General features: G+C 36.1%; 1 protein-coding gene across 1 annotated transcript; it reads left to right on the top strand.

Moving 5' to 3' along the window:
- The first annotated feature begins 1,329 nt into the window (after nt 1-1,329).
- Nucleotides 1,330-22,708, top strand: LOC143251520 (uncharacterized). The gene is made up of 5 exons (XM_076502795.1): nt 1,330-1,637; nt 13,479-13,611; nt 15,424-15,566; nt 17,142-17,289; nt 22,184-22,708. The coding sequence occupies exons 1-5, from the start codon at nt 1,577-1,579 to the stop codon at nt 22,413-22,415; spliced, it is 717 nt and encodes a 238-aa protein (XP_076358910.1). The 5' UTR covers nt 1,330-1,576; the 3' UTR covers nt 22,416-22,708.
- The last annotated feature ends 1,735 nt before the right edge of the window (nt 22,709-24,443 follow it).

A 24,443-nucleotide genomic window follows, 5' to 3' on the forward strand; every position in this document is an offset into this window, starting at 1 on the left:
TAGGGGAAAGCCAAATTGGGACATCTGCTGTGTTCACTGAGAATCGAACCCCAGATTTTCTAGTGTTGAGTCCGTATAGTTACCGCTCTCCCATCGGATAACACATATTCACCAACATTACAAAGCTAAGTATATTTTGTAAGAAGCTCACATGAATACATATGAACGGTTGTACGAGAAATATACACATAAAGACGTCTCCCCCCAATTTATTGTTCTGACATGAGTGTATTTTGTTTATATTTTAAAAACACAATTTCACAATAGACGTATTAACTTGATAAACATGAACACGAAAACATTTAGTTTGAAAATTCACCATAAAAATGACTTAGATGGAACCAATGAACCAATGAAAACGTGAGAAACGAAATTCAAAACATAAGAGAAACTTTCAAAATAATGAATGAGTATTCTGAACAAGAGAACTGAACACACAAGAGAACATCGGGAGAACTGAACACACAAGAGAACTTCAAGAGAACTGAACACACAAGAGAACATCGGGAGAACTGAACACACACGAGAACACCGGGAGAACTGAACACACACGAGAACATCGGGAGAACTGAACACACAAGAGAACATCGGGAGAACTGAACACACAAGAGAACATCGGGAGAACTGAACACACACGAGAACATCGGGAGAACTGAACACACACGAGAACATTGGGAGAACTGAACACACACGAGAACATCAAGAGAACTGAACACACACCAGAACATCGAGAGAAACTGAACACACACCAGAACATCAAGAGAACTGCACACACACGAGAACATCGGGAGAACTGAACACATATAAGAACATCGAGAGAACTGAACACATACGAGAATATCAAGAGAACTGAACACATACGTAAACATCAAGAGAACTGAACACACACGATAAGAACAGTAATATCTGTGTTTAAACATTATTATACATGTATATGGCGTGCTGAACAACAATTGTGCAATGTTTGTTTTACGTATGTGTGAACAGTAGTTTGTATCTAAACTCGTCTTAATTTCATGTTAACAACTTGAACCGAACAACATTTGTTCTATTTCTCGTTTTTTAGTAAAATCCTTTCGTCACGACTAAATCTGTGGTAAGATAGCTGAGCTGATAGTCTCTTAAGGACATAATCTGAACTGTCGAAAGAAGGAATAAAAACCGCAAACGTTTCAAGTTTTCTGCGACAGGAGATTTAAAATCCGATCTTATAACCCCAGTATTTTACGGTTAGCCTTGTTACCACAAACCTTTTTTTAACTCTTACTGGTTATTCCGTCGCGGTCTTGGCTTATTTTGGGTCTTTTGTACGCTGAACAGCGACGGGTAACTGCCATTTATGAAGCGACTTCGATATGTAAAAGCAAACGAACAGCGTTTACAAGTCCCTGGACTGATTATTTCAGCTGGACGCTGTTACTCCACGTCGTCTGCTGAGACATAAAAGCCAAATAGAACGATCCCAGCGAGCATTTGTTCCTCACCTCGGGCAGAATCGATCCAAATCCTTGTCCCCCTACTGTCAATGACGGTTCTCTGAGATTAGGCTCGAAGATCTCGTGAGCGGCTTCTCCGCATGGAGCTAGTAATCACCGTCGCTACGATCCTTCTCTTCTCGGTACACCTGGGGTCCTCCGGTAAGTTTGCAGAGCGAAATAGATAGATCATTAAACAGGGCCATTTGTGTCGGTATCTCTTGTTATTTGAACCTGGGAACGAATAAATTGTAAGCATTTATGTATCTAGCATGTTTTTTTTTTTAACACTGAGTAGCAACTGTTGTGACTTTTGACCGATTTGTAAGTGTGCTGAATTCTTTGTTGTAGAATTAAACTACCTTTTGTTTTGTTCTGTTCAGAAAGTCTCGATTATTAATCTGGAAAATTGTCTAATTCACTGAAAAGTTGGAAGGATACACAAACGTAAAACATGTAACTGAGTCGATAAAAACGTTGTGTGAGATTTCGATAACCATTAGCAACTGTATTCTGTGCAACACTTTCATCCTATACCTTCTATTAACTGTCCGGCAAGTTTCTGTTGTATGTTTGACATAGTAACCTGTGATGTTTCCTTACTGTTTATGTTCTATGTTTAACATGGTAATTGAAAATTATCTTTTTCAGTTAAAACCAAATGGTGAAATCCATCGTTTAAAGTGTGCGATAGTTTAACGTCTACGAGATATGCCATGCAAAGTAATGTTCACTTATGTTTTTCCCTCCAGAAAGATATACAAGGGGTTTCGTGTTTTTACCATGGTAACCTCATATCTTCTACATCCACAAAATAGATACTAATATGTAAAGCTGATATCGTGTTAACTCCGTGTTAAAGTCCACTATAAAAGTACAAAGTTGTGTATTGTTAACTCCAGTTAACGATAGTTTAACGTCCACGAGATATGCCATGCAAAGTAAAGTTAATCTCCTATCTCTCAAGATATGTCACGTTAAGTAATGTTCACTTATGTTTTTCCCTCCAGAAAGATATACAAGGGGTTTCGTGTTTTTACCATGGTAACCTCATATCTTCTACATCCACAAAATAGATACTAATATGTAAAGCTGATATCGTGTTAACTCCGTGTTAAAGTCCACTATAAAAGTACAAAGTTGTGTATTGTTAACTCCAGTTTCGTTTAATATTGCTTGCTTCCATCTTAGATGCTTGCCTTTCATTCTCAATAACAGTACGTTTGCCCGTATTTCTCCGCGCCACCACAGCGAGATATCATGAGAAGTTATTTATGAATGTCACCGGGATATCACAAGCTGTGGTGTTTAGTTTCCTTACGAACTACAAATCTGGTTCACCAGCTGTCACAAGATGGTATCTTTAATTCTTATTTAACCAGGACGTTGCATTAACCATATTAACCACCGTACTTGTTAACCACGGTTAAACTAACCACCGTACTTGTTGTACACCGTAAAAGTAGCTACCGTACTTATCAACTACAGTTAAACTAACAACCGTACTTCTTGTACACAGTAAAACTAACCACAGTACTTGTTAAGTTTAGTTAAACCAGGGGTTCCCAACCTTTTGGCACTCGCGACCCCTTACCCAAAAGTTTGAAACCCATGTGACCCCTTACTTAAGGCTTACTATCAGCAGCTTAATTTTTCTTTTATTTTCTGTGAAGGAGAGGGAAAGAAACATTTAAAAAATATTTTAAAATTCTGTAATTATTTATTAGCAAATTAAATCACATTGGTCCAACCTGAATTCACAAAAGAACATATATTTCTTTAAATAATATTAACATAGGTTGGAACAGCTATCCAACCCAGCTAGTGAGATGCCTGATGTTGCATTTCAGCAGCAAGCTTTGAAATTCGTGGCCGAGCGTTTGTTAGAGCCAGTCTCATGTCATCTCCAACATCCAATCTGTTCCTATTCTTTGTTTTTATATTGACAAGAGTGGAAAATCCTGCCTCACACAAGTAGGTAGAAGCAAATGGAACAAGGACACGTAAAGCTATCATGCTGACTTTGGAATATGACTGATACATAGCGCACCAGAACTGAGTCACGGATTTCACCTTGAAGAGATCACGAGCTGAAGAGTCGTTACTTAGATCCAGAAATTTATCTTGGATATCATCTGGGATGCTGGATATATCAAGTTCAGTTCAAAATGGGTTCCTTACCAGGGCCTCCTGTTCCTGTGATAGCTCAGGGAAGTAACGCTCGACTTCCTTTTCTAGAGACTGAAGATGTTCGGTAATCTCATCCTTGAGGAACTGATCCAGTTGAATCTGAGACTCATCCGTCACTCCACAAAGTTTTTCAAACATAGCGATGTTTCCAAGATTGGTTTTCCGACGCCAGTTCTGCAGTTTGGAAACAAAGGCCCGAAGATTATCTTGAAAAAGGAGAACATGTGTTTCCCTTCCTTGAAGCTTCAAATTGAGCTTGTTCAGCTGGTCAAAAATGTCGGCTAGGTACGCAACCCTTTTATTCCATGCTTCATCTTCGAAGTGAGCTACAAGATCTTTCCTTTCTTGAGTCTCCAGGAACAGCTTTATTTCATCTATCATTTCAAAGATACGATTAATAACGTTTCCTTTCGACAACCAACGTACTGCTGTGTAGAAGAGAAGGACTTCGTGGTCAGCATTCATGTCTTTGCATAGTTCTTTGAATAGGCGAGTGTTGAGTGCTTGAGTCTTCACATAATTTACAATTTTGATTACAGATTCAAGCACTTCCTGCAGAGAGGCAGGGAGAGTCATACTGGCGAGAGAATATCGGTGAATCATGCAGTGGATGCCCTTTGCTTGAGGTGCTAGCTTCTTCACTCTCGACTGGAATCCTGATTTCGATCCCAGCATAGCCGGTGCCCCATCCGTACAAACCCCACACACGTTTTCCCATTGAAGATCTTCGTCTTGAAAAAAGTAGAAACTTTTTCCATGACATCATCAGCTTTTGTTGTGGTTTTAAGTGCACTGCAGAATAAGAATTCGTCTTTGATGTCACATGAATTAATGCATCTCACAAAGACAAGCAACTGAGAACATGAACTTACAACTGTTGACTCGTCGAGCTGAAAGGAGAACAAAGGGGAACCCTTGATTTCAGTCAAAACCTGTTCCTTCACATCCATAGACATTTTAGAAATGCGCCTCTGTATAGTATTATTTGACAGGGATACTTGCTGCATCTTCTTTGCACTGGCTTCTCCAAGAATAAGATTTACTGCTTTCATCATGCAGGGTTTAAGAACTGTTTCTCCAATCGTGTGAGGCTTTTTTGTTTAGCAATTTCGAATGCAATCTCATATGAAGCTTCCACTACGGCTGCACTCTGCTGCTGAAACGACCCACTTCTATCGATTCTTTGGCTTTTAAGACACCGTTCATGCCGTTTGAAGAAATCCAAACCATTCTTTGCGTGTTCTGGATGTTTCGTCTCGAGATGACGTTTGAGTTTTGATGGTTTCATTGACTCTGCACTCAGGACAGCATGGCACAAAACACACTGTGGTTTCTCGATGCCGTCGTTGGCGAGCACAGTGGTGAAGCCAATGTTGAGGTAGCATTCTGAGTATCTGCGCCGTTTAGCCATGGACACAACTCACCTCTACTGCTTACTTATCTCCTTGTTAAAATAGAATAAAAATGTTGAATAATGAATGCTTTGGCAACTGTAGATCTTACACTGACTACTTGTGGGGGTGCAGGTAGAGTAATGATGGGGTAAGTATTGGGAGGGAAGGGAGCGTGGCCAGTCGCGTCATCCACCAATCAGCAACGGACATGTGACTCACGTGTCGACAGCGAGCACACACACACTTAATCACAGCTAAACAGACACACAAGCATACGTACATGCGCGTGCACTCACATACTCGCTACTCACTAGTACACACATACATGCAGACACACACATTCACACAGGCACATTCACACACAGGCACGCATACATACACCCATAATATCACCTAATGACATTGAACTAACGTAGCACACGTTTTGCTTTGCACCGAAACAAAAAAAATGTAAGAGCATGAAAATGTAATTGATGAAATAAAATTAATGTTATCCCAAGCTACTTCTAACAAGGCTACACGACTCCCCTGCCAAGGCTTTGCGACCCTCTGGGGGGTCGCGACCCACCGGTTGGGAACCCCTGAGTTAACCTGCCCATCGTACTTGTTGTACACAGTAAAGGTAGCCGCCATACTTGTTAAATTCAGTTAAACTAACCACCGTACTTATTATACCACGGTTAAACTAACAACCGTACTTGTCAACTACAGTTAAACTGACCACCGTACTTGTTAAATTCAGTTAAACTGACCATCGCACTTCCTAGACGATTTTTCTTAATTGTTTTTTTTTGAAAGTCCATTTTTGAAGTCACTCGCTGTAAACAACTAGAAGTCAACATTTGTGAAAGGTGACGTTCAACACACAAGCTGACGTTGAAACGCCATTACAATACGCTTCTTCTCAGCAACCGTATTGGTCCATTTAGAACTAACGTCATTCAAATTAGTGTTAGTGTGATATTATGTCAAGTCACACATACGTTACTATTAAAACAAATAGTTGTATGTATTACCTATTGAAACTACGAAAAAGAACCACCGGAAACAAGCTTCACGGCCTTACACTAGTGTAAGAAGGGAAAATTAAAACATCCAAATTGTTTGTTTGTTGTTGGTTTTTTTTTTTTTTATTTCGCACAAAGCTACTCGAGGGCTATCTGTGCTAGCCGTCCCTAATTTAGCAGTGTAAGACTAGAGGGAAGACAGCTAGTCATCACCACCCATCACCAACTCTTGGGCTACTCTTTTATCAACGAATAGTGGGATTAACCGTAACTTATAAAGCCCCCACGGCTGAAAGGGCGAGCATGTTTGGCGCGACGGGGATTCGAACTCGCGATCCTCAGATTACGAGTATCATGCCTTAACACGCTTGTCCATGCCGGGCCATATCCAAATTGAGTGAAGAGCTAACAAATCCTTTTTCTCCTTTTTCTGGACTTCGGACTGTTTGAGTCAAACTGCGTTAGTGACCGATTAAAACCAAATTACTTAATTATCTGAGAAAAGTAGAGACAAAATTATACTAGAACAACATTATCTCTGACCTCAAGTTGTCGGAAAAAGAAAATTCCATTTTGTTAGCTTATTTTATGTTTTGCTTCTAGAAATAATTTCCCTTTCTCACCTTCGTATTTTTTTTTAATTGTCTCATGGGGGATTGTTATCACAGTTTCATCCTGCACTGACATCTGACCTGTTTTTCCATTACAGTATCGTGCTGTCTGGACGTTTGTCTGCTAGCTCCATTCCAGTGACATCTTTCATGGACGTTTCTTTTCTTTTTCCATTTCGTCCTGCATGGACGTTTGTCCTCTTTGTTTCCATTCAAAGTACATCATTTATTTTTCAACTCTATTTTCGAGTGAAATTCTTCATAGATTCTGCTTGCTTGTAATTTTTTTTCTCGCTTGTGTTTTGTCACGCGCATAAAAGCACAATTCCATCAATTAGACTTATGGATCTTTTTGGGGAAAGGAATCTAATCATCATCAACAACCAATTCTTATTATTTCTAAAAATTTACACGTATTTTACATGACTAAAAATTTGTTGATTGAAATAGCGAGGTGCCCTCTGTGGGGTAACAGGTCTTCTAGTTGCTGGAGTGGTTCATTTGTCTCCTTACTCAAACACTAATCTAAAGCATAGCACAAGTATATGACACTAAAGCACCACATACCACATTCCATGAATACTCACCTTACGTTTAACATTCGGCTGCTAAGACTAACACAATATTTGATACCGTTACCTTACGTTTGACATTCGACTGCTAAGACTAACACAATATTTGATATAGTTACCTTACGTTTGACATTGAGCTGCTAAGACTAACACAATATTTGATATCGTTACCTAACGTTTGACATTCGGCTGCTAAGACTAACACAATATTTGATATCGTTACCTTACGTATGGCATTCGGCTGCTAAGACTAACACAATATTTGATATCGTTACCTTATGTTTGACATTCGGCTGCTAAGACTAACACAATATTTGATATCGTTACCTAACGTTTGACATTCGGCTGGTGAGACTAACACAGTATTTGATATCGTGACCTTACGTTTGGCATTCGGCTGCTAAGTCTAACACAATATTTGATATCGTTACCCTACGTTTGGCATTCGGCTGCTAAGACTAACACAATATTTGATATCGTTACCTTACGTTTGGCATTCGGCTGCTGAGACTAACACAATATTTGATATCGATACCTTACGTTTGGCATTCGGCTGCTAAGACTAACGCAATATTTGATATCGTTTAACAAACTTTTTTTTGTTTTTATATTTGTTTTTGGAGAAAGAAAAAGGGCACTCCATGAATAAAAATCTGCGCGGGTTCGAGAATCTAGCGTACATGTTCTATCTGAACCTTATTTAGTTGTTTTTTTTTTACTCCAAATCGTTCAAAGAGAGGGAAAATATACAATAAATTTTGAAATATAACGGTGAGATATTTATGAAAAAAATTAATTTTCATTTATAAATATCCAAGTGCCAGTATTCTTAAGATACACGGAAACAAACCTTTGAAAATATTAAAACTACGAACCGTTGTGGCCTTTCAGTTTTAAGTTTTAAAATGGACTTTTGCTTCCAAGCTTTATTGCTGTACATACACGCATATTGGCATTTTGTTTTAAAGTTGTAACGTTATATATATACATATATATATACACAGACTATCCTTTTGTTTTTGTTTCACTGTTATGTACATACAAAAACTAGTCTTTTAGTTTTAAGTTTTACTGCTGCGTACACACAAATATGGCCTTTTGTTTTTATAAACATTTAAGTATATAATTATGCTTATAATGTTAAATTTACCTTTTTATCTATTTTTCATGGCTTTCCAATTTTACTTTCTAAATCACATTCGGTTGTCAAAGTCTGGTTTTATTGCGTGCAATTTGTTTTATTTCTTTTTAATTTTTAGTTTAAATATTTTCTTTAGGCCTAAAACTTTTATTTCGTGAAAACATAAATAAACTTTAATAATTATTTATTTCATGTACATATATTTGCAATTTCCAGTTTTTCTTATATTTCGTTGTGATTATCAAATACATTTTTAAAAATCGCAGTTTTGTTTTACGCTTTTATTAGTCAATAGTTCATCGTATGGCACATTTGGTCTCATTTCTTGCGATTTGAATTTTTAAAGTCCTTTATTTCAGTGAAATATTGCTGTTACGTACAATTTTCGTCGTCTAATTTAAACAATTTAAATCAACTGTTTTCAATGCACTTTTAATTGCTAGTTCGAGTAATGTGCAGGTTTAGTAATAAGCGTTAGCACGGAACATTACCATTAAAACATCAAATAAAGACGTTTTCATCATTCTTAAACACAAATTACCGTGTTCACTAACGGGAACACAAATTACAAAATAACAGCATAACAAATTAAATGCTATATTTTAGATTCATAAGACGTATCATTTCACAAAAGGACCCTTCATAATTATCACATACAATTTTAATGGATTACGCACGTGAGCTTCGAGCGCGACTAATACGAGATGTTTGAAAACGAATAATACGTACAACTGAAATATGTAACTTGGAATTTCCCTTATCAACGAAGAATCAATATTTTTTTTTACCCAAGCCATGTGTTTCATGAGTTTATATCTTATTAGTCAGAGTGACCCAATGCAAGATAATGGTCAGTTTGCTAGGTCATCCATCAAGTATTTTCAAGCAACAAAATTAATTATTTTATAAGTTCTAAAAAAAAATGTGATGCGTGTTTATCTTCTTAAGATACTTTATATTTCTTATACGTCAGTTATCTGACCGTTATTAATTTTGTATGTGCACCCACAATTATTTCTATCTCGTTTGTAACGTTTACTGTGTCAACACTGCTTAACAAACGTATTTTTTCACGTTGATATACAAGTGATCCACGAAATCACATCAGTAATGTATCTGACATAAGGATCTAAGTTTAGCGCGAGCGAAAATCGTTCAAGCAATACGATCGAACAAGGTTTTTAACACGGTGTAACTGAATAAATGTCCTAAAGTGTTCTTTGATAATTCAACTCATTTTAATCAGTTTTAATGTCGTTAAGTAGATCTCGTCGCCTGCGTTGACTTATAAAGAAAGAAATTATTGAAAATATATATTTTCTTTTTCTAAAAAGCATTCGTGTCGACATTTTTAAGGTGTTATCATATGAAGGTATGGCTTAGTGGTTACCTTGCTCGAACTATGATTCCGGATTACCATGGTTCGTGTCCCTTTGTCATACAAAAACAACAGCTCTGTTCTTTAAGACGACGGATTGTTGTACTGGTTAAGGTGAAACTATACTATTCAGTTAGAGTATCCTAAGAGCTGACGGTGATTGCTATTGACTAGCTACCTTCATTGTAGTTTGTCAGCTCAAAATTAAAAAGAGCTATGCGCAAATAGCCCTCGTGTGGCTTTGCACGAAAATTCTAAACAAGTAAACCACCCGTTTTTGTTTTTTTTATCGCACTGCTGTAAACAACATAAAATGTGTACTTGGAAAACATGTAGGACCTCCCTTTTATTTCCATCTTTGTCCCATCAGTAGGACAGTGATAAGTATATGGACTTACAACACTAAAATCCGGGGTTCGATTCCTCTCAGGATAGCCTAATGTGGCTTTTCTCTAAACATACAAATATTTTCCATTTTAATAAAATTTAGAAAATTAACTTTGTTTACGAATTGAAGGAAGAATCAATCTGATTTATTGCATGAAATGAGCCCCGAAGTTTTCCTGTACTCTACCTATTTTAGCGCGTGTATTTCATGCGGTCAATGTTTGAGTGCGTGACGTGAAGAACAACTTCCACTGGTAATGCAGATAAAAGTATGTATTTTAGGCCTACGCTCACGAGAGGAAGCATCAGTTTTTGCTCATGCTCCATCACTTCCTACTTCACTTCAATAATAGAGTTTTCATACGGACTTGGCGAATGGTTATTATTCTCTGGAGAAATATCGAAACTAGTCTCCGCGACTGTTCATCTTTGGCACTTTAAAAGTTTTTTTGGTTTTTTTTCCTAAGAATATAAGGAACTATTCCCCATGTATGACTAAACTTCTTTGGCACAACGAATCACGTAGTTCCTAGTTCCTTCTCACGCGCTTTGATGACATAGCCTGCAATACATATAATGCCCTACATTCAAACAAATATTATACTAAACAATGTCACAGAAAATATACGCCAAGTCATCTACGTCACCTTTTCAAACATAAACACAAAAACGTAATTAAATGTGAATCGTTGTGAGTCTGTCCATCGTTTGTTACAAGTTCGTCTGAAAAACTGAAATAGCCTAATCGTTCTAATACTAGTAAGTGTTCTATTCGTTACCAACGTGGATTATTCTGAGTTGGCTGTTGTGAACTTGGAATTTTTAAACTGTTTACTACCTATAAATTTTAAAATGCAAGAGTTACCGTGATCTTTAAATGTAAATGTTACTTTTTATTGCTTAGTGTTCTGTTACATGTGTATTCACACGACTGAACAACAGCTGTCCATAATTTTAGATTGCAGACAAGGAGGATGACAACCCGCTATCTGAAGCGGGTACTCGTAACTGACTGTCACTCTTAGAATAAGTGGCGTAATTTTGTTATCAAAAGTGGGGGAAACAATTTCTGTAACTATGGTATCTATGAGGCATTTTATAAAAAATAAAATCCTTGAAAAAATGTGATGAGAACATGTACCCTGTGAAAATTATGTTTGTTTATGCAACTAAAAATTCGAAGGATATTTGGTGGAACTAAATCTCGAACCTATTACGCTCAATGGTCCGGTTGTTAATCACGTCTATGATTAATGTTACTGTCGCTTTAGTTTTTTCATATGTGATATTCGTATGTGTGTACACAGACGAGGCGAGCAAGGAAAAAAAAAAGAATCAAGTTAGGAAACTAGGGTTTCGTTTTAAGTTTATAACAAACAAAATATTCGAAAAAAATTGAGAAAACAAAGTTACCGAATAGCTATTAATCAACTGGGGCGGTGATGCTTTCATTCAGAGACAGAAATATAAATGGTTATTTACTTATTTATATCCTGCTTTGTTGAAAACCTTATACAAAATTCAAACATTTCACTGTAGAGTAGCGAAGAAAAATAATACAAAAAATACGTACGATATCAGTTTGTTGACTATATCCGATACAAGGGATGTACAAAGTTTCTCCCGTCTCTGGATTTATGAATTAAATATGAGCAAGCGGGTCTTTTCCAAGAGAGATGCGTCAAATATTGTCATATTAAGATGTGTGTTTGGCCTTACAGTAGCGGCGATAGGCATACGGAGACAAAGCAATTATATTTAGGACGCTGAACGGCTGAAGAAGCCCCGATTGTAAAATCAGGAATTTGAGTGGATTGAGCGAAATGCGTCCTTGCAACAATAGTGTGGTCGAAATACTATTACACAATCTTCTTAAAAATCCTAAAGGTCTGAATAAAAAATGTAGTGTTAAGAATATAATATACTCAACACTAATGGATTATAATAATTATTAGTTATTATAAACTTATTTCGCCGCTTAGAAATAGCTTTGACACCATCGTAATGAATTAACCGAGGAAGTGAATAAAGAATGTAATGTTAAAATATAATGTGCGTGTCATGCTTAGGCGGTTCAGAAAAAGCTTTCGTTCTATAATAACGATTTAACTGAAGGACTGAATAAGAAACGTAATGTTAAAATATACTAGGCCTAGTTTCAACGTTTTATGACAAATAGTATTAACTATAAACATGTTTAACCAGTTTAGATAAGGTTTTTATATCATAACAATGACATAGCTGAGGAAATGAATAAAAGAACGGAGAACTGAAATATTACAGACTTAAAACTAATGCTTTATGACAAGTACAGTGTATAATAAATTATTACCATGCTTCGTGAGCTTAGAAAAAGCGTTCTCAACATGTTTATAATGCAATCAATTAGTACTTTTTGTGGGGAGTGAAATATTTATTTTTAATTCTCGCTGAGGGAAGGTACCCCTCCCATGCTGGCCAATTTTAAAATCTGATTTATTAGAATTGATAGACTGCGCGTGTTCTTAACACAGGTGCCATTGTCTGTTTCAGGAACGAAATATCCCAGTGTTCAACAGTTGCAAAAGTAAGTGCATTGAATCGTTCCACTAGGGGGAGTATCAGTTATTCAATATTGTGTGCAAACATTTGAATACCAATCTCAACTACATTATGCAGTGGCTATTGGCATGGGAATAGTTACTAGGAGATGGGTGAATCCAATGTAACAAAAAGGTGAACTACCTAAACCATGTTTTTAATTTTTACTTCTTTATCATTTTGCTTATAATTTAATGCGATAACTGTTTACATAGTGAAGTGTTTCTCGAAATCATTGAGAAGTTTAAATCGCTTAAAAAATGGAACTATTTATTTTCTCTATTTTGTAACGTGTAGTCATACATGAATACATAGTTTAACTTTGAAAGTTCGTGTAGGTTCATTTTCGGAAATTAAAAAAGTATCCGTTTAGAGTTTCTTGCATCTAAGAATACTAATGTCCGTCCGTCCCTTCTTCTATCTCACTATCTATGTTGTAATTTCTATAGCAACTATTTTCTCTGTGTCAGACTTTTATAAAGATAGATGTAGTTGTTTGCAGTAAATATGTCTTAACAATGTACTTACCTATCTATGTATCTCGGCCGTCCCTGTCTCTGTTTATTTCGTCTGTCCGTTTTCCTAATTGTTCAGTTCATTGACGTGGTTAATAGTGAACATTGACGTAAGTTTTGTTCAGTTCATTGACATGCCCAGTAAAGTGAACTTAACTATTGCTTTAACATTTTGATTTTTTTTTTTTAATTGGCATGAAACCAATATATTTCTTTTTGTTTTAACAGGTGTATTCAAACAACCGTCCCCAGAATGTGCCCAAGAAGAACTTTTAAAATGTTTGACAATTCTTCGGCGGGTTACTCAAAGTGACAACCTGGCTCTCCCCGCTTCCAAGGACGAACTACTACTGGTGTGCCAGTGAGTATAAAGCTCATCTCGTTTATGTCACAAGATGGCGCAGTGCACATTAATTTGCTAAAATGAAATAATAGTATTTTTGGGATAACAGAGCTTTCTCTTTTTTCGATAGGTGTAATTAAATATACAAAACACTATTTATCTGGTATTTATATCTTGAAATTAATTACCTCAACAAGATGTCTTTTTTAAACTTTTTATTTCCACTATAATTTCGCTAATGAGACAGAAGCATTGAAGTTTACTTTGTTAGAGTTTTTTACATTAAGCTGCACAAGAATCATGTGTATAAAACCTGCCCTAATTTTGAACTGGTAGACTAGAATACAAGTTTAACTCTAAATAGGTTGAACTGTACCTTTAATGTGTTATTAAACCAGTTTATTTCACTTTATGGTGAATTGTACCTTTAATGTCTCTCTAAACTAATTTATTTTTAGTTAATTTGAACTGTGCCTTTAATATCTCTCTAAACCAATTTATTTCTGTCAAAACTGAGTTGCACCTTTAATTTGTTACTAAACAACTTTAACTCTTGTTAGATTTGACTGTGCCTGTAGTGTGTTTCAAAACCAGTTTCTCTCTAGGTAGGTCGAATTGTACCTTTAATGTGTCTCTAAACCAGTTTAACTCTGGATAGGTTGAACTGTACGTTTAATGTGTCTTTAAAACGGTTTAACTCTGGTTAAGTTGAAATGTATATGTAGGATGTTAAAGTTGTGTTAAAACTAAAATGCTACTGTGGTATTATATAAATATGAATTCTAAGCGATAGTTAAAGCTTTGTATATGCTACTGCACGCGATACACCGCCTATCATTGAAAGTAGGATCAGATGTCTTTATACGTATAAATTTAGAAAAGGCAAATGTTCACAAGCGCACGTTTCAGATCATCCATTAGAGATACGGCTTTGACTTTCCGTGGCTTGACGTTAGGAGGAAGCGATCGGAACTCATTTTACGTGACGTTATTAGTAAACTAAGATAAGTTGAGATACTGCAAAAGAAAATACCTCGTCACGGAAATTCGAAACAATTTCTGGAATGCTTGGGAAGAAGATTACATTATTCTTAGAAATAAATGAGTCAGAATCAAAAAATGGTACAATAAATGCAAAAGAAATGTTTTAATCTATTATTTTCTAATTAGGTTGTTAGGCATAAATTGAAACAAATTGTTTGCATACGTTATGAAATTACATATACTTTACGTCTTTAATTAAAAGCAATTCTAATGTAGCATATCTTCTACTGTGCTTAAAACTGAACTTTATAGTGTAACATTTTATATACTTAATAACAATTTGTGTTATAAGACCAATATTCGGAACGTAACTCTTCTTGGTTATTAGGCCCGGCATGGCTAAGCGTGTTAAGGCGTGCGACTCGTAATCTGACGGTCGCGGGTTCACATCCCCGTCGCGCCAAACATGCTCGCCCTCCCAGCCGTGGGGGCGTTATAATGTTACGGTCAATCCCACTATTCGTTGGTAAAAGAGTAGCCCAAGAGTTGGCGGTGGGTGGTGATGACTAGCTGCCTTCCCTCTGGTCTTACACTGCTAAATTGGGGACGGCTAACATTTATATTTCCGGTAATTTTACTGGTGATAAACGTTAAGTTAGTTCTAATATATTTTATATCCATCGTCTCAAATCACTGATTATACGTGCAGTGCAGACAGTTTTGCATTTCGTAATTTGTAGACGTTCATACTCTGAAGGCAACGTTTTACAAATAAATATTTATTAATTCCTTAGATTATGTTGAATAAATACAACTTTCCAGCTTTGCTAAAACTTCTTTTTTAAGGGAACTTCGCGACGGTAGCAGGTGTGTAGACGATCATATGACCAGATGCTCGTGGGGAACACCAGAGAAATTATTTCACGACGTAGTTAATGGAAGTCGTCAAGTGATCCAAGAGTTATGTCTGCCTGGAGCCATGCAAGAAGGTATGTTGGTAAAGTAAAAGTAAACAGATAGTTTGACGGATGTATAGAGTTATGGCTTGTCAGAGGGAATTAGTGTTATTGTTTTCTAGTTTATACTAAATAAAATAAAAAACTGATCAAAGAAAACTTGTTGCAATTATACACATCGCTTTGTTTTCTCTCATTCAAATAGTTACTTGACAAAATCCCGTAAATTAAAAATCACAAATTATTAAAAAGATCTTATAAATGAACTATAAGAAATCACTTCAAAGTTCCGTCCAAAGTGAGTCGTTTACTTTATTTTTATCGTTAAAATTAGCCCGGTGGGTTAAGTCGTTCGACTCGTAATCTGAGGGTTACGGGTTCGATTCCACATCGCACCAAACATGCTCGACCTTTCAGCCGTGGGGGCGTTATAATGTTACTGTCAATCCCTCTATTTATTGGTGGAAAAGTAACCCAAGACTAGCTGTCTTACACTACTAAATTAGGGATGGTTAGCGCAGATAGCCCTTATGTAGCTTTGCGCGAAATTCAACAACAACCAAATAGTTTATTTGTGCTATTTTATTTTAAAGTTCAAAAGCTTAAAAAATATAGTTTTGTAATTAGCTACGCTTTTGAATATTTTTTTCTAGCAGATTTGTTTTGTAAACGAACAACGTCTTACACTGTATGTTATTTCGGATCAGTCTGGTTTTCACTATCATGTTTTAAAAGTGGTGCCTTTGTTATTATAAATGTTTTTTTCTCTCCATCTGTGATAAAATTGTAATTTCCAGAATTAGTATATTTCACTGTCAGGAACCAATACCTTTTACGTATAAGTAATAATTGGATCCTTCTTTTAGGTTCGTAATCGTAGATCATTATGTAAGTTTTTGTAAACAACTGAAGTTAATATAGTGGTAGGTATTTAATTTATTTTTTACTAAATAAATTTTAATAAAGTTTGTTTGTTTTTGAATTTCACGCAAAGCTACACGAGGGCTATCTGCGCTAGCCGTCCCTAATTTAGCAGTGTAAGACTAGAGGGAAGGCAGCTAGTCATCACCACCCACCGCCAACTCTTGGGCTACTCTTTTACCAACGAACAGTGGGATTGACCGTCACATTATAACGCCCCCACGGCTGAAAGAGCGAGCATGTTTGGTGCGACGGGGATTCGAACTCGCGATCCTCAGTTTACGAGTCGAACGCCTTAGTTTATTTATGGTTTTATAACGTAATTCAATAAACACTGGATTATTCAACAAATGGAGAAAAAGTTTTATTGTAAGTTAGATTATTTCAAAGCTGTTAAGAATGTTACTATGAAAATCTTGTAGTCCTAATAATATTTACTACAGGTGAAAAGATAATAAAATTTAAAAAAAAATCTAATTTTCAAGAAAGTTTCAAACAAATAGTATAACACAGTGTTTCTAAACCCTTTCAACATCAGGGACCGGTTCTCTGCGTAATGAAAGCACAACAAAATTCCATTACGATGACAATATGAATACGTTGTTAATTTTTGTTTGATTGTTTTTATGAAATCTCAAGGCCAAGCAAAGTGGGTTGAGAGACTTTTATTATTATTGTTTTCTAAAGGTTACCTGAAATATGCCGAATGTTTTAAGAAGGTTTCCTTGCACGAGAATAAGTGTGCCCCAAAATATCGTACGCTAACCGAACTTTTCCAAAAGCAGCTTCATGACACTGACGAAGACGTAAACAGAGGTCGTAAGGAATGGTGTTGGTAAGGGACCGTTAATAATACACAATTATTACATTTTTCTCCATAAAGAGAGGGCTTATAATGATAAATCTAAAAAAACAAAAATAATTATATTAAAAACTTAGTTATAGTTGTAATTTATCCAAAATTTAAGCTATGTAGTTTGAAGCTGAGTTTAGCAATAACAATGTATACGATACAAAAATATTGAAAAAATTATGAAATAATTAGTGACATTAATTTAACAATAATTTATTTGTTACATTGTTAAATGCCGAACCGGTAAGCCTAAAATTCGTCATAAATTTATCTGTATATAAAACCAGAGGAACTGATATTTCCTATCTCAATATGAAATATATATATCTTTATTTACTGGTTAACGCATACGCATGATGAGTTAACATAATTATGTGTTGTTTTGTTTTTTTTAGATATTTACCTCGTCTTCCTGTTGATAAAATTGTAAACGTTCATGAGAACTTTTAAGATATTATAATAGATTTGGTTATTAAAATGTTTGTAAACACAGGTGTTTTTTTCTGTGTGTGACAACGATAATAAATTTCAATTTACTCTTAAAACCTATGCCCCTGCTAGTACAGCGGTATGTCTCCGGATTTACAACGCTAAGATCAGGGGTTCGATTCTCCGATGTGGCTTTGCTATAAGAAAAAACACAAAAACACACTTAAAACCTATTACTGTTTCACAACAAACGAATTATTAATTCATATATACTATTTTTTGTTGGAAACGTGTTAGTAAAAGCGGGGAAATTTGTCTTTCAACAGAAACACGTTGTAGGAAGTTACTTCTGTTAGAATCTTGTAGATTTATATTTATTCGAACGTTAAATATCATTCGTAATAAATCCTGTGCAATACGACTGTTGAAACAGACAGTGAAAAACTATCTTCATATACAAGATGATTTATCGGAAATAAGTAGGAAAGAATAGTGTGATTCGAACATGTGTGTGTGTGTGTGTGTGTGTTTGTTTTCTTATAGCAAAGACACATCGGGCAATCTGCTAAATCCACCGAGAGGAATCAAACCCCTGATTTTAACGTTGTAAGTCTTTAGACTTACCGCTTAACCAGAGGGGAACGCTTCGGACATGACTGTCTCGAGATGGATCTTTTGCAATAGAAACTACATTGCTGGGGTATAGTGAAAATTCACAGACATCAAGTAGAACATGACTAGATGTAACGACATCAACAGTACCGGTGTAGTGAGACTCAAAAACCGATATATTATATCATACTCAACTTCTGTATATGGAGGGTAAACTAAGTAACTTTAAGCAAATTACGACATGATATGAAAAGGAAAATTCAACTACCGTAGAACTTCATTATTTTTTATTTATGTGAAGTTTTATATGTGTGTGTGTGTGTGTTTGAAATTATACTGGTGTTAAGGCTAGTTTGTTTGTTTTGTATTAAGCGCAAAGCTACACAATAGGCTATCGGTGCTCTACCCACCACGGGTAGAGAACCCGGTTTTTAGCGATGCGAATCCGCAGACATGCCGCTGTGCCACGTTAAGACTCGTAAAGAATTAAAATGTGAACATATCTTTATCCGTGTATATTCATAAAAGTTTTTCAGACTTGTGTTATACATCCAGTTATTTGACGTTCTCGCAAACGTCATGTGAAAGGTCGTAAAGTTCTGCTATTACTCTATATTAGACAAAGATCACGTACTACCAAAGCAGCCTCTCTGTTCGGGGTTACAATTATTTGACCAATGGGATTCCCTCACTTCAAAATTCAAAACTTTGTTATGTTGCTTTTGTCTGCATTATAATGATATCCCAGAATTTTGTATACATGCTTGTTAATTTAAGACCCATTTATTAACATTCTGTAACCTTTAAGAGATTAAATACCTACTTTCGAATAAACCATTTTGCACCTTCCACTTTAAATTATTTCACTTTTTTCTAATTGGTTGGTTTGTTTTGAATTTCACGCAAAGCTGCACGAGGGCTATCTGCGCTAGCCGTCCCTAATTTAGCAGTGCAAGCGTAGAAGGAATGCAACTAGTCATTACCACCTACCGCCAGCTCTTAGGCTACTCTTTTACTAACAAGTAGTGGGATTGACCGAAACATTATAACACCCTCACGGCTGAAAGGACGAGCATGTTGAGTGTAACAGGGATTCGAATCCGTGACTATCAGATTACGAATCGAGTACCTTAACCATCTGGCCATGCCTGTTTTGTTTTGTTTTTTTTTATAAGTTGGAAAAAGCTACTCAAGGATTACCATAGCCGCCTCTAATGTTGAAGTATAACACTAGAGAGAAGGCAACACCACTCACCGGCATCTAGTGGACTACTCTTCACCAACGAATAGTGGGACTGACCAATACATTATAACGTTACCACGACCGAAAGGGTGAGCATGTTCGGGAACAAGATTCGACCCCGTGAACCTCATGTTGCGAGCCAGATGCCATAACCACAATTTGTGTAAATATTATGCTCGACACGTGACGTAAGATGAAATGAACTACACATGAACGCCGTGTAGCCATAACTACTGTTTTATTAGTTTTGCCGCTACTGACTGTTAACGTCACCAGAGTGCGGTCGAAGTCAAGTGCTTGTCCAGCTTTACAAGCTGAGTGGTTGATTGTTTGCGTTTGATAATTTTATGGCTAAAAACTGTTCATTATATATGTAAAAAACGGTTGGTATGGGTAGAGAAGGCACTATGTAGAGGAGCGAACAATGTTTCGACCTTCTTCGGTCACCGTCAGGTTCACAAAGAAAGAGATAACTGATCAGCAGCTGACCACCTTTTTTTGAAGGCGGTTGTGTAAGTGAGTGGAGGAATGTAGAGGGCGTGCTAAGATGTTGTATTTTTAATATAGGGAAAAAGGTGTTCCAGCCAATATTTTTATGACACAAGTTGAAACACAAACAGTTAACACAGCATTACATCCACCACTATACTGGTACAGATATGTAGATAACACAGTTGTAGGATTCACATCTACAGAACACACACTTAATTTTTGCTACACCTCCCAACATCAATTTCACATGTGAACAAGAAGAAAGCAATCAAATATCATTTCTTAACCTCAAAATTACAAGAACCAATACACAATTTAAAACAGAAATCCACCGAAAAATCACCCATACTGGACTATACATTCCTTGGGACTCAGCACATGAAACAAAAAAAAAATTCAACATACTAAGAAACCAAATAAACACAGCCATAAAACTTTGCTCACCAGATAAAATTAATGACGAATTAGACAAAATAAAACAATAATTCATGAACATCAATAAGTTTCCTCCACAAACAGTAGAAAACATTATACGCACATACCTAGACAGAAAGCAAAATCAACCAACAAAAGTAAATATATCTCACGAATCAAAAAATCACGAAACCATATACTGCTGTATACCATATATTCCCGACGTCAGCAGACAAATAACCAACATTTGGCAAAAACTAGTAACAAAATATGACATTCCAGTTAATACCAAATTTATTCAAAAACCAGGCACAAAACTGAGGTCTATACTATGTAAAAACTACACTGACAAACACCACACCAACATTATTTATAAAATACAATGTGATAACTGCCACGACTTCTATATTGGAGAAACAAGTAGAAAAATGGAAACCAGATTCAAAGAACATAAAAAGTCACCTTCACACGTTTTCAAACACAACATAACCATAGAAAACACCCAAATACTAAATAAAGAAACAAACATGAACAAATGCAAAATTAAAGAAGCCATATTTATACAACAGCTCAAGCCCAAAATAAACCAATAGAAAGGAACACCTGTATACCTCTATTAATAAATATATCCAACATCTAATCACGCCCTCTACATTCCTACACTCAATTACACAACCGCTTTCAAACATGTGGTCAATTATTGGTCAGTTACCTCTTTTCTTCTTTGTGAACCTGACGATGACCGAAGAAGGTCGAAATATTGTTCGCTCCTCTACATAATGCCTTCTCTATCCATACCAGCCGTTTTTCACAATATAATTTTCTCTACAAGAGGGTTTTCTCATCATCACGGATTAAAAACTGTTCAACTGATAATAACCATTGTTGTTCTTCTACCTGTGACTCAGGAGGAAGAACATTTCTTCACTGGTTTTTGTATGTTCAAATTTGAGGTTTCTGTTTGTCACATATTTTTGAGCATCAAAAGTGGACTCTATGATTATTTACGGACTTTGTAGAGTTAGATAGGCTATAAATGTTTGTTGTTAAACCACACAATCAACTTTCTGTGCTGTGCCCACTACGGGCATCGAAACCAGACTTTTAGCATTATAAACTTTGACTTATTTTTGAGTACCAGATTGTACAAGGAATTGATGGATTAATTATCACCGTTTTAATATTTACCAGTAGAATAACGGGAACAAGTGACACCAAATTTGGTTGAGTAGGAGTCATCTTCATCTATGATAGTTTTATTTTTCTAACAGGGTGGTTGGCCTGTAGAATGGGTTGCTTTGAGATATCGTAGAGGCAGTAAGTTTGAACAAGTTTTAGAAAACGCTTGAAAAATAAATGAATGATGAGGGCTGGCTTTTTTTTAAATTTTAGTTTAGAGGATGAAATGGCTGAGATGGACCAAAAAGTCCCATGTTACTTCAAAACGTTATGTAATAACATTAAGAACTGGGTTTCGAGATCAGTAGTGGACACAGCACAGAGAACCCGTTATGGTTCTATAGTTAACCAAAAAAATGTGCCACATGCTGAACTAAGCATTTTCGTTTAGAAGAGGTGACTGTAGGGACCTGAAATATGAAAATATACTTGTTAACGCTTCTGTTAGTAGAATTTGGACAAAATCGATAAAAGTAAAAATGCTTAAAATCGTTTTTAATTTCACAGCTCGTACAGTGACTTCATTAACTGTCAGTACACTCACGTGACCAACGAGTGCGGGATCAAAGCAGGAATTTTCCTTCGAAGTCACACAGACAGGATGTCCTCGCCTCTAATCCACGAGCACTGTCCTCTATACATACACGGATCTGAAGCTTGCATATCTAGTGCAGTTGCTAGGTGCGTCAATATTTGGAATATTTTCCTTATGCTAAACAGTTTATACTACGTCAGTTAAAAACCCACGAGCTGTTTGAATAATTTCTAAAAAGAAATATCACGAAGCTGTTGTTTTTGCGGCGATTTTAACGTCTTTGTTAATTCCGTTTTGTTTGTAGTTTCACTTAATATTAAAAACTGTTTATTAATTCGAAACCACTACATTTAGTAATAAATTTCGTTGAACTGTAGGTAAGTAGTTGGCTTAGCCTTAAATGTGTTATTTTACTTTTCAAACATGAATTTGTGTTAGTCCTAATACTTAGGGTAATTATAATAAATACGATGTAATAAATACGTTTGAAAGTTTAATTGGTTTTAATAAATTTACTCTTACACCTCACAATGTTGGGCTGGAAACGCTGTACTCGAAATAATAATCAATAATAATTGTAAGTATTGTTCTGGTTCAAAGCCACACAGCGAGTTATTTGTATTCTGTTTACCACGAGGAATCAAACCTAGTGTTGTACGTTCACCATCAGTAATAAGTACTAAAAACGTACTAAGACGGTTGTATGGAAATACCGCACTGTTACATCATATATTTTTAATATAGGTCCAGCATAGCCTGGAGGTTAAGGCACTGGACTCGTAATCCAAGGGTCGCGGGTTCGAATCCCCGTTATACCAAACATGCTCGTCCTTTCAGTCGTGGGGACGTTATAATATTACGGCCAATAACACTATTCTTTGGTAGAAGATCAGCCCAAGAGTTGGCGGCTAGTGGTGATGACTAGCTGCCTTCCCTCTCGTCTTACAATGCTAAACGAGGGACGGCTAACACAGATAGTCCTCGAGTAGCTGTGCGCGAAATTGAAAACAAATCAAATCATATCTTTAATATGGGAGAAAAATAATGTTTACTAGTGACTATTTCAGAACTAGTTAAATCGTGAGTATAGTGTTAAATTAACGCTGGATGTGTGGTGTGAGGTCATTTTAGAATTGTCACGAGATAGCAAATAACACCAAATTCTTGGAAATTTCTTCGAATGAGTGGTCAGGTCTGGAGAACGTGAATAATGACAATGGTCACTTCTCAAACACACAAGATTTGGTTTTGAAACTTACGCTTTTGTTTCTCTGGTCAGTTTTCTTAAGCAATCTTTTTATCCAACCACGTGTTTTTTTTCTTTTTTAAATCCGAGAATAGTTAAGATGTAAATATTTCTTTCAAATGCAGCGTTATATCGCTCTTTTTGTTGTATTACAATCAGTTTGCTATTTTAATTTTTTTTCATCTCCATTAGCGTCGACCGCATCCATCTCATTCTTTCCTTGATTTCTACCAATAAAATGTTTGTCTTCCTCACACACATAGAGTTGTCTCGTTCATTTAACGCATGAGAAATCACCGCATTTGTCTTCTAGATACTTAATAGTCGAACCTCTAATTATTTGGTGATGTCTGCGTGTTTGTTTTTCGAGTCTTAAAACACCAGACGTATGAATGGTGTATGATGATTATCAAACCATGAACAAAATATCTGTTGCTTTAATTAATAGAATAAAGTTTTGAATCCTACTCATGTACCTAAAAAACAGTTTAATGGTATTTCAACAGGAACGCAACAGGAGATTTTTATTTCCGTGGAATTTTAGGCAGAGTAGGCTTAATAAGGTTTGAAAACTCCAAAAACGAGTACAAATGCTTGTTAAAAACAAAAGGTTTGTTTTGAATTTCGCGCAAAGCTACGCGAGAGCTATCTGCGCTAGCCGTCCCTAATTTAGCAGTGTAAATCTAGAGGGAAGGCAGCTAGTCATTACCACCGACCGCCAACTATTGGGCTACTTTTTATTAACTAATAGTGGGATTGACCGTCACATTATAATGTCCCCACGGCTGAAAGGGCGAGCATGTTTGGTGCGACAGGGATTCGAACCCGCGGATTACAAGTAGAGTGTCTTAACCACCAAGGCATATGGCCAGGCCGTTTAGAAAGTTTCTCTTATTACAAAATTCTTATCAGTATAAAAGCTGAGGTCTTATATTCAGATCGAAACGTCTTCTCCTTTTAATTAACACCTAGTTGTAAACCTTTAA

The sequence above is a fragment of the Tachypleus tridentatus genome, chromosome 6 (assembly GCF_004210375.1).
Source record: "Tachypleus tridentatus isolate NWPU-2018 chromosome 6, ASM421037v1, whole genome shotgun sequence".
In the NCBI taxonomy this organism is placed as follows: domain Eukaryota; kingdom Metazoa; phylum Arthropoda; class Merostomata; order Xiphosura; family Limulidae; genus Tachypleus; species Tachypleus tridentatus.

Bases quoted from the DNA above. Each gene is read 5' to 3' on its own strand.
- LOC143251520 (XM_076502795.1), top strand. From the start codon at position 1,577: ATGGAGCTAGTAATCACCGTCGCTACGATCCTTCTCTTCTCGGTACAC. The intron at 1,638-13,478 runs GTAAGTTTGCAG...TTGTTTTAACAG, and splicing joins GGTACACCTGGGGTCCTCCG to GTGTATTCAAACAACCGTCC. The intron at 13,612-15,423 runs GTGAGTATAAAG...TTCTTTTTTAAG, and splicing joins GAACTACTACTGGTGTGCCA to GGAACTTCGCGACGGTAGCA.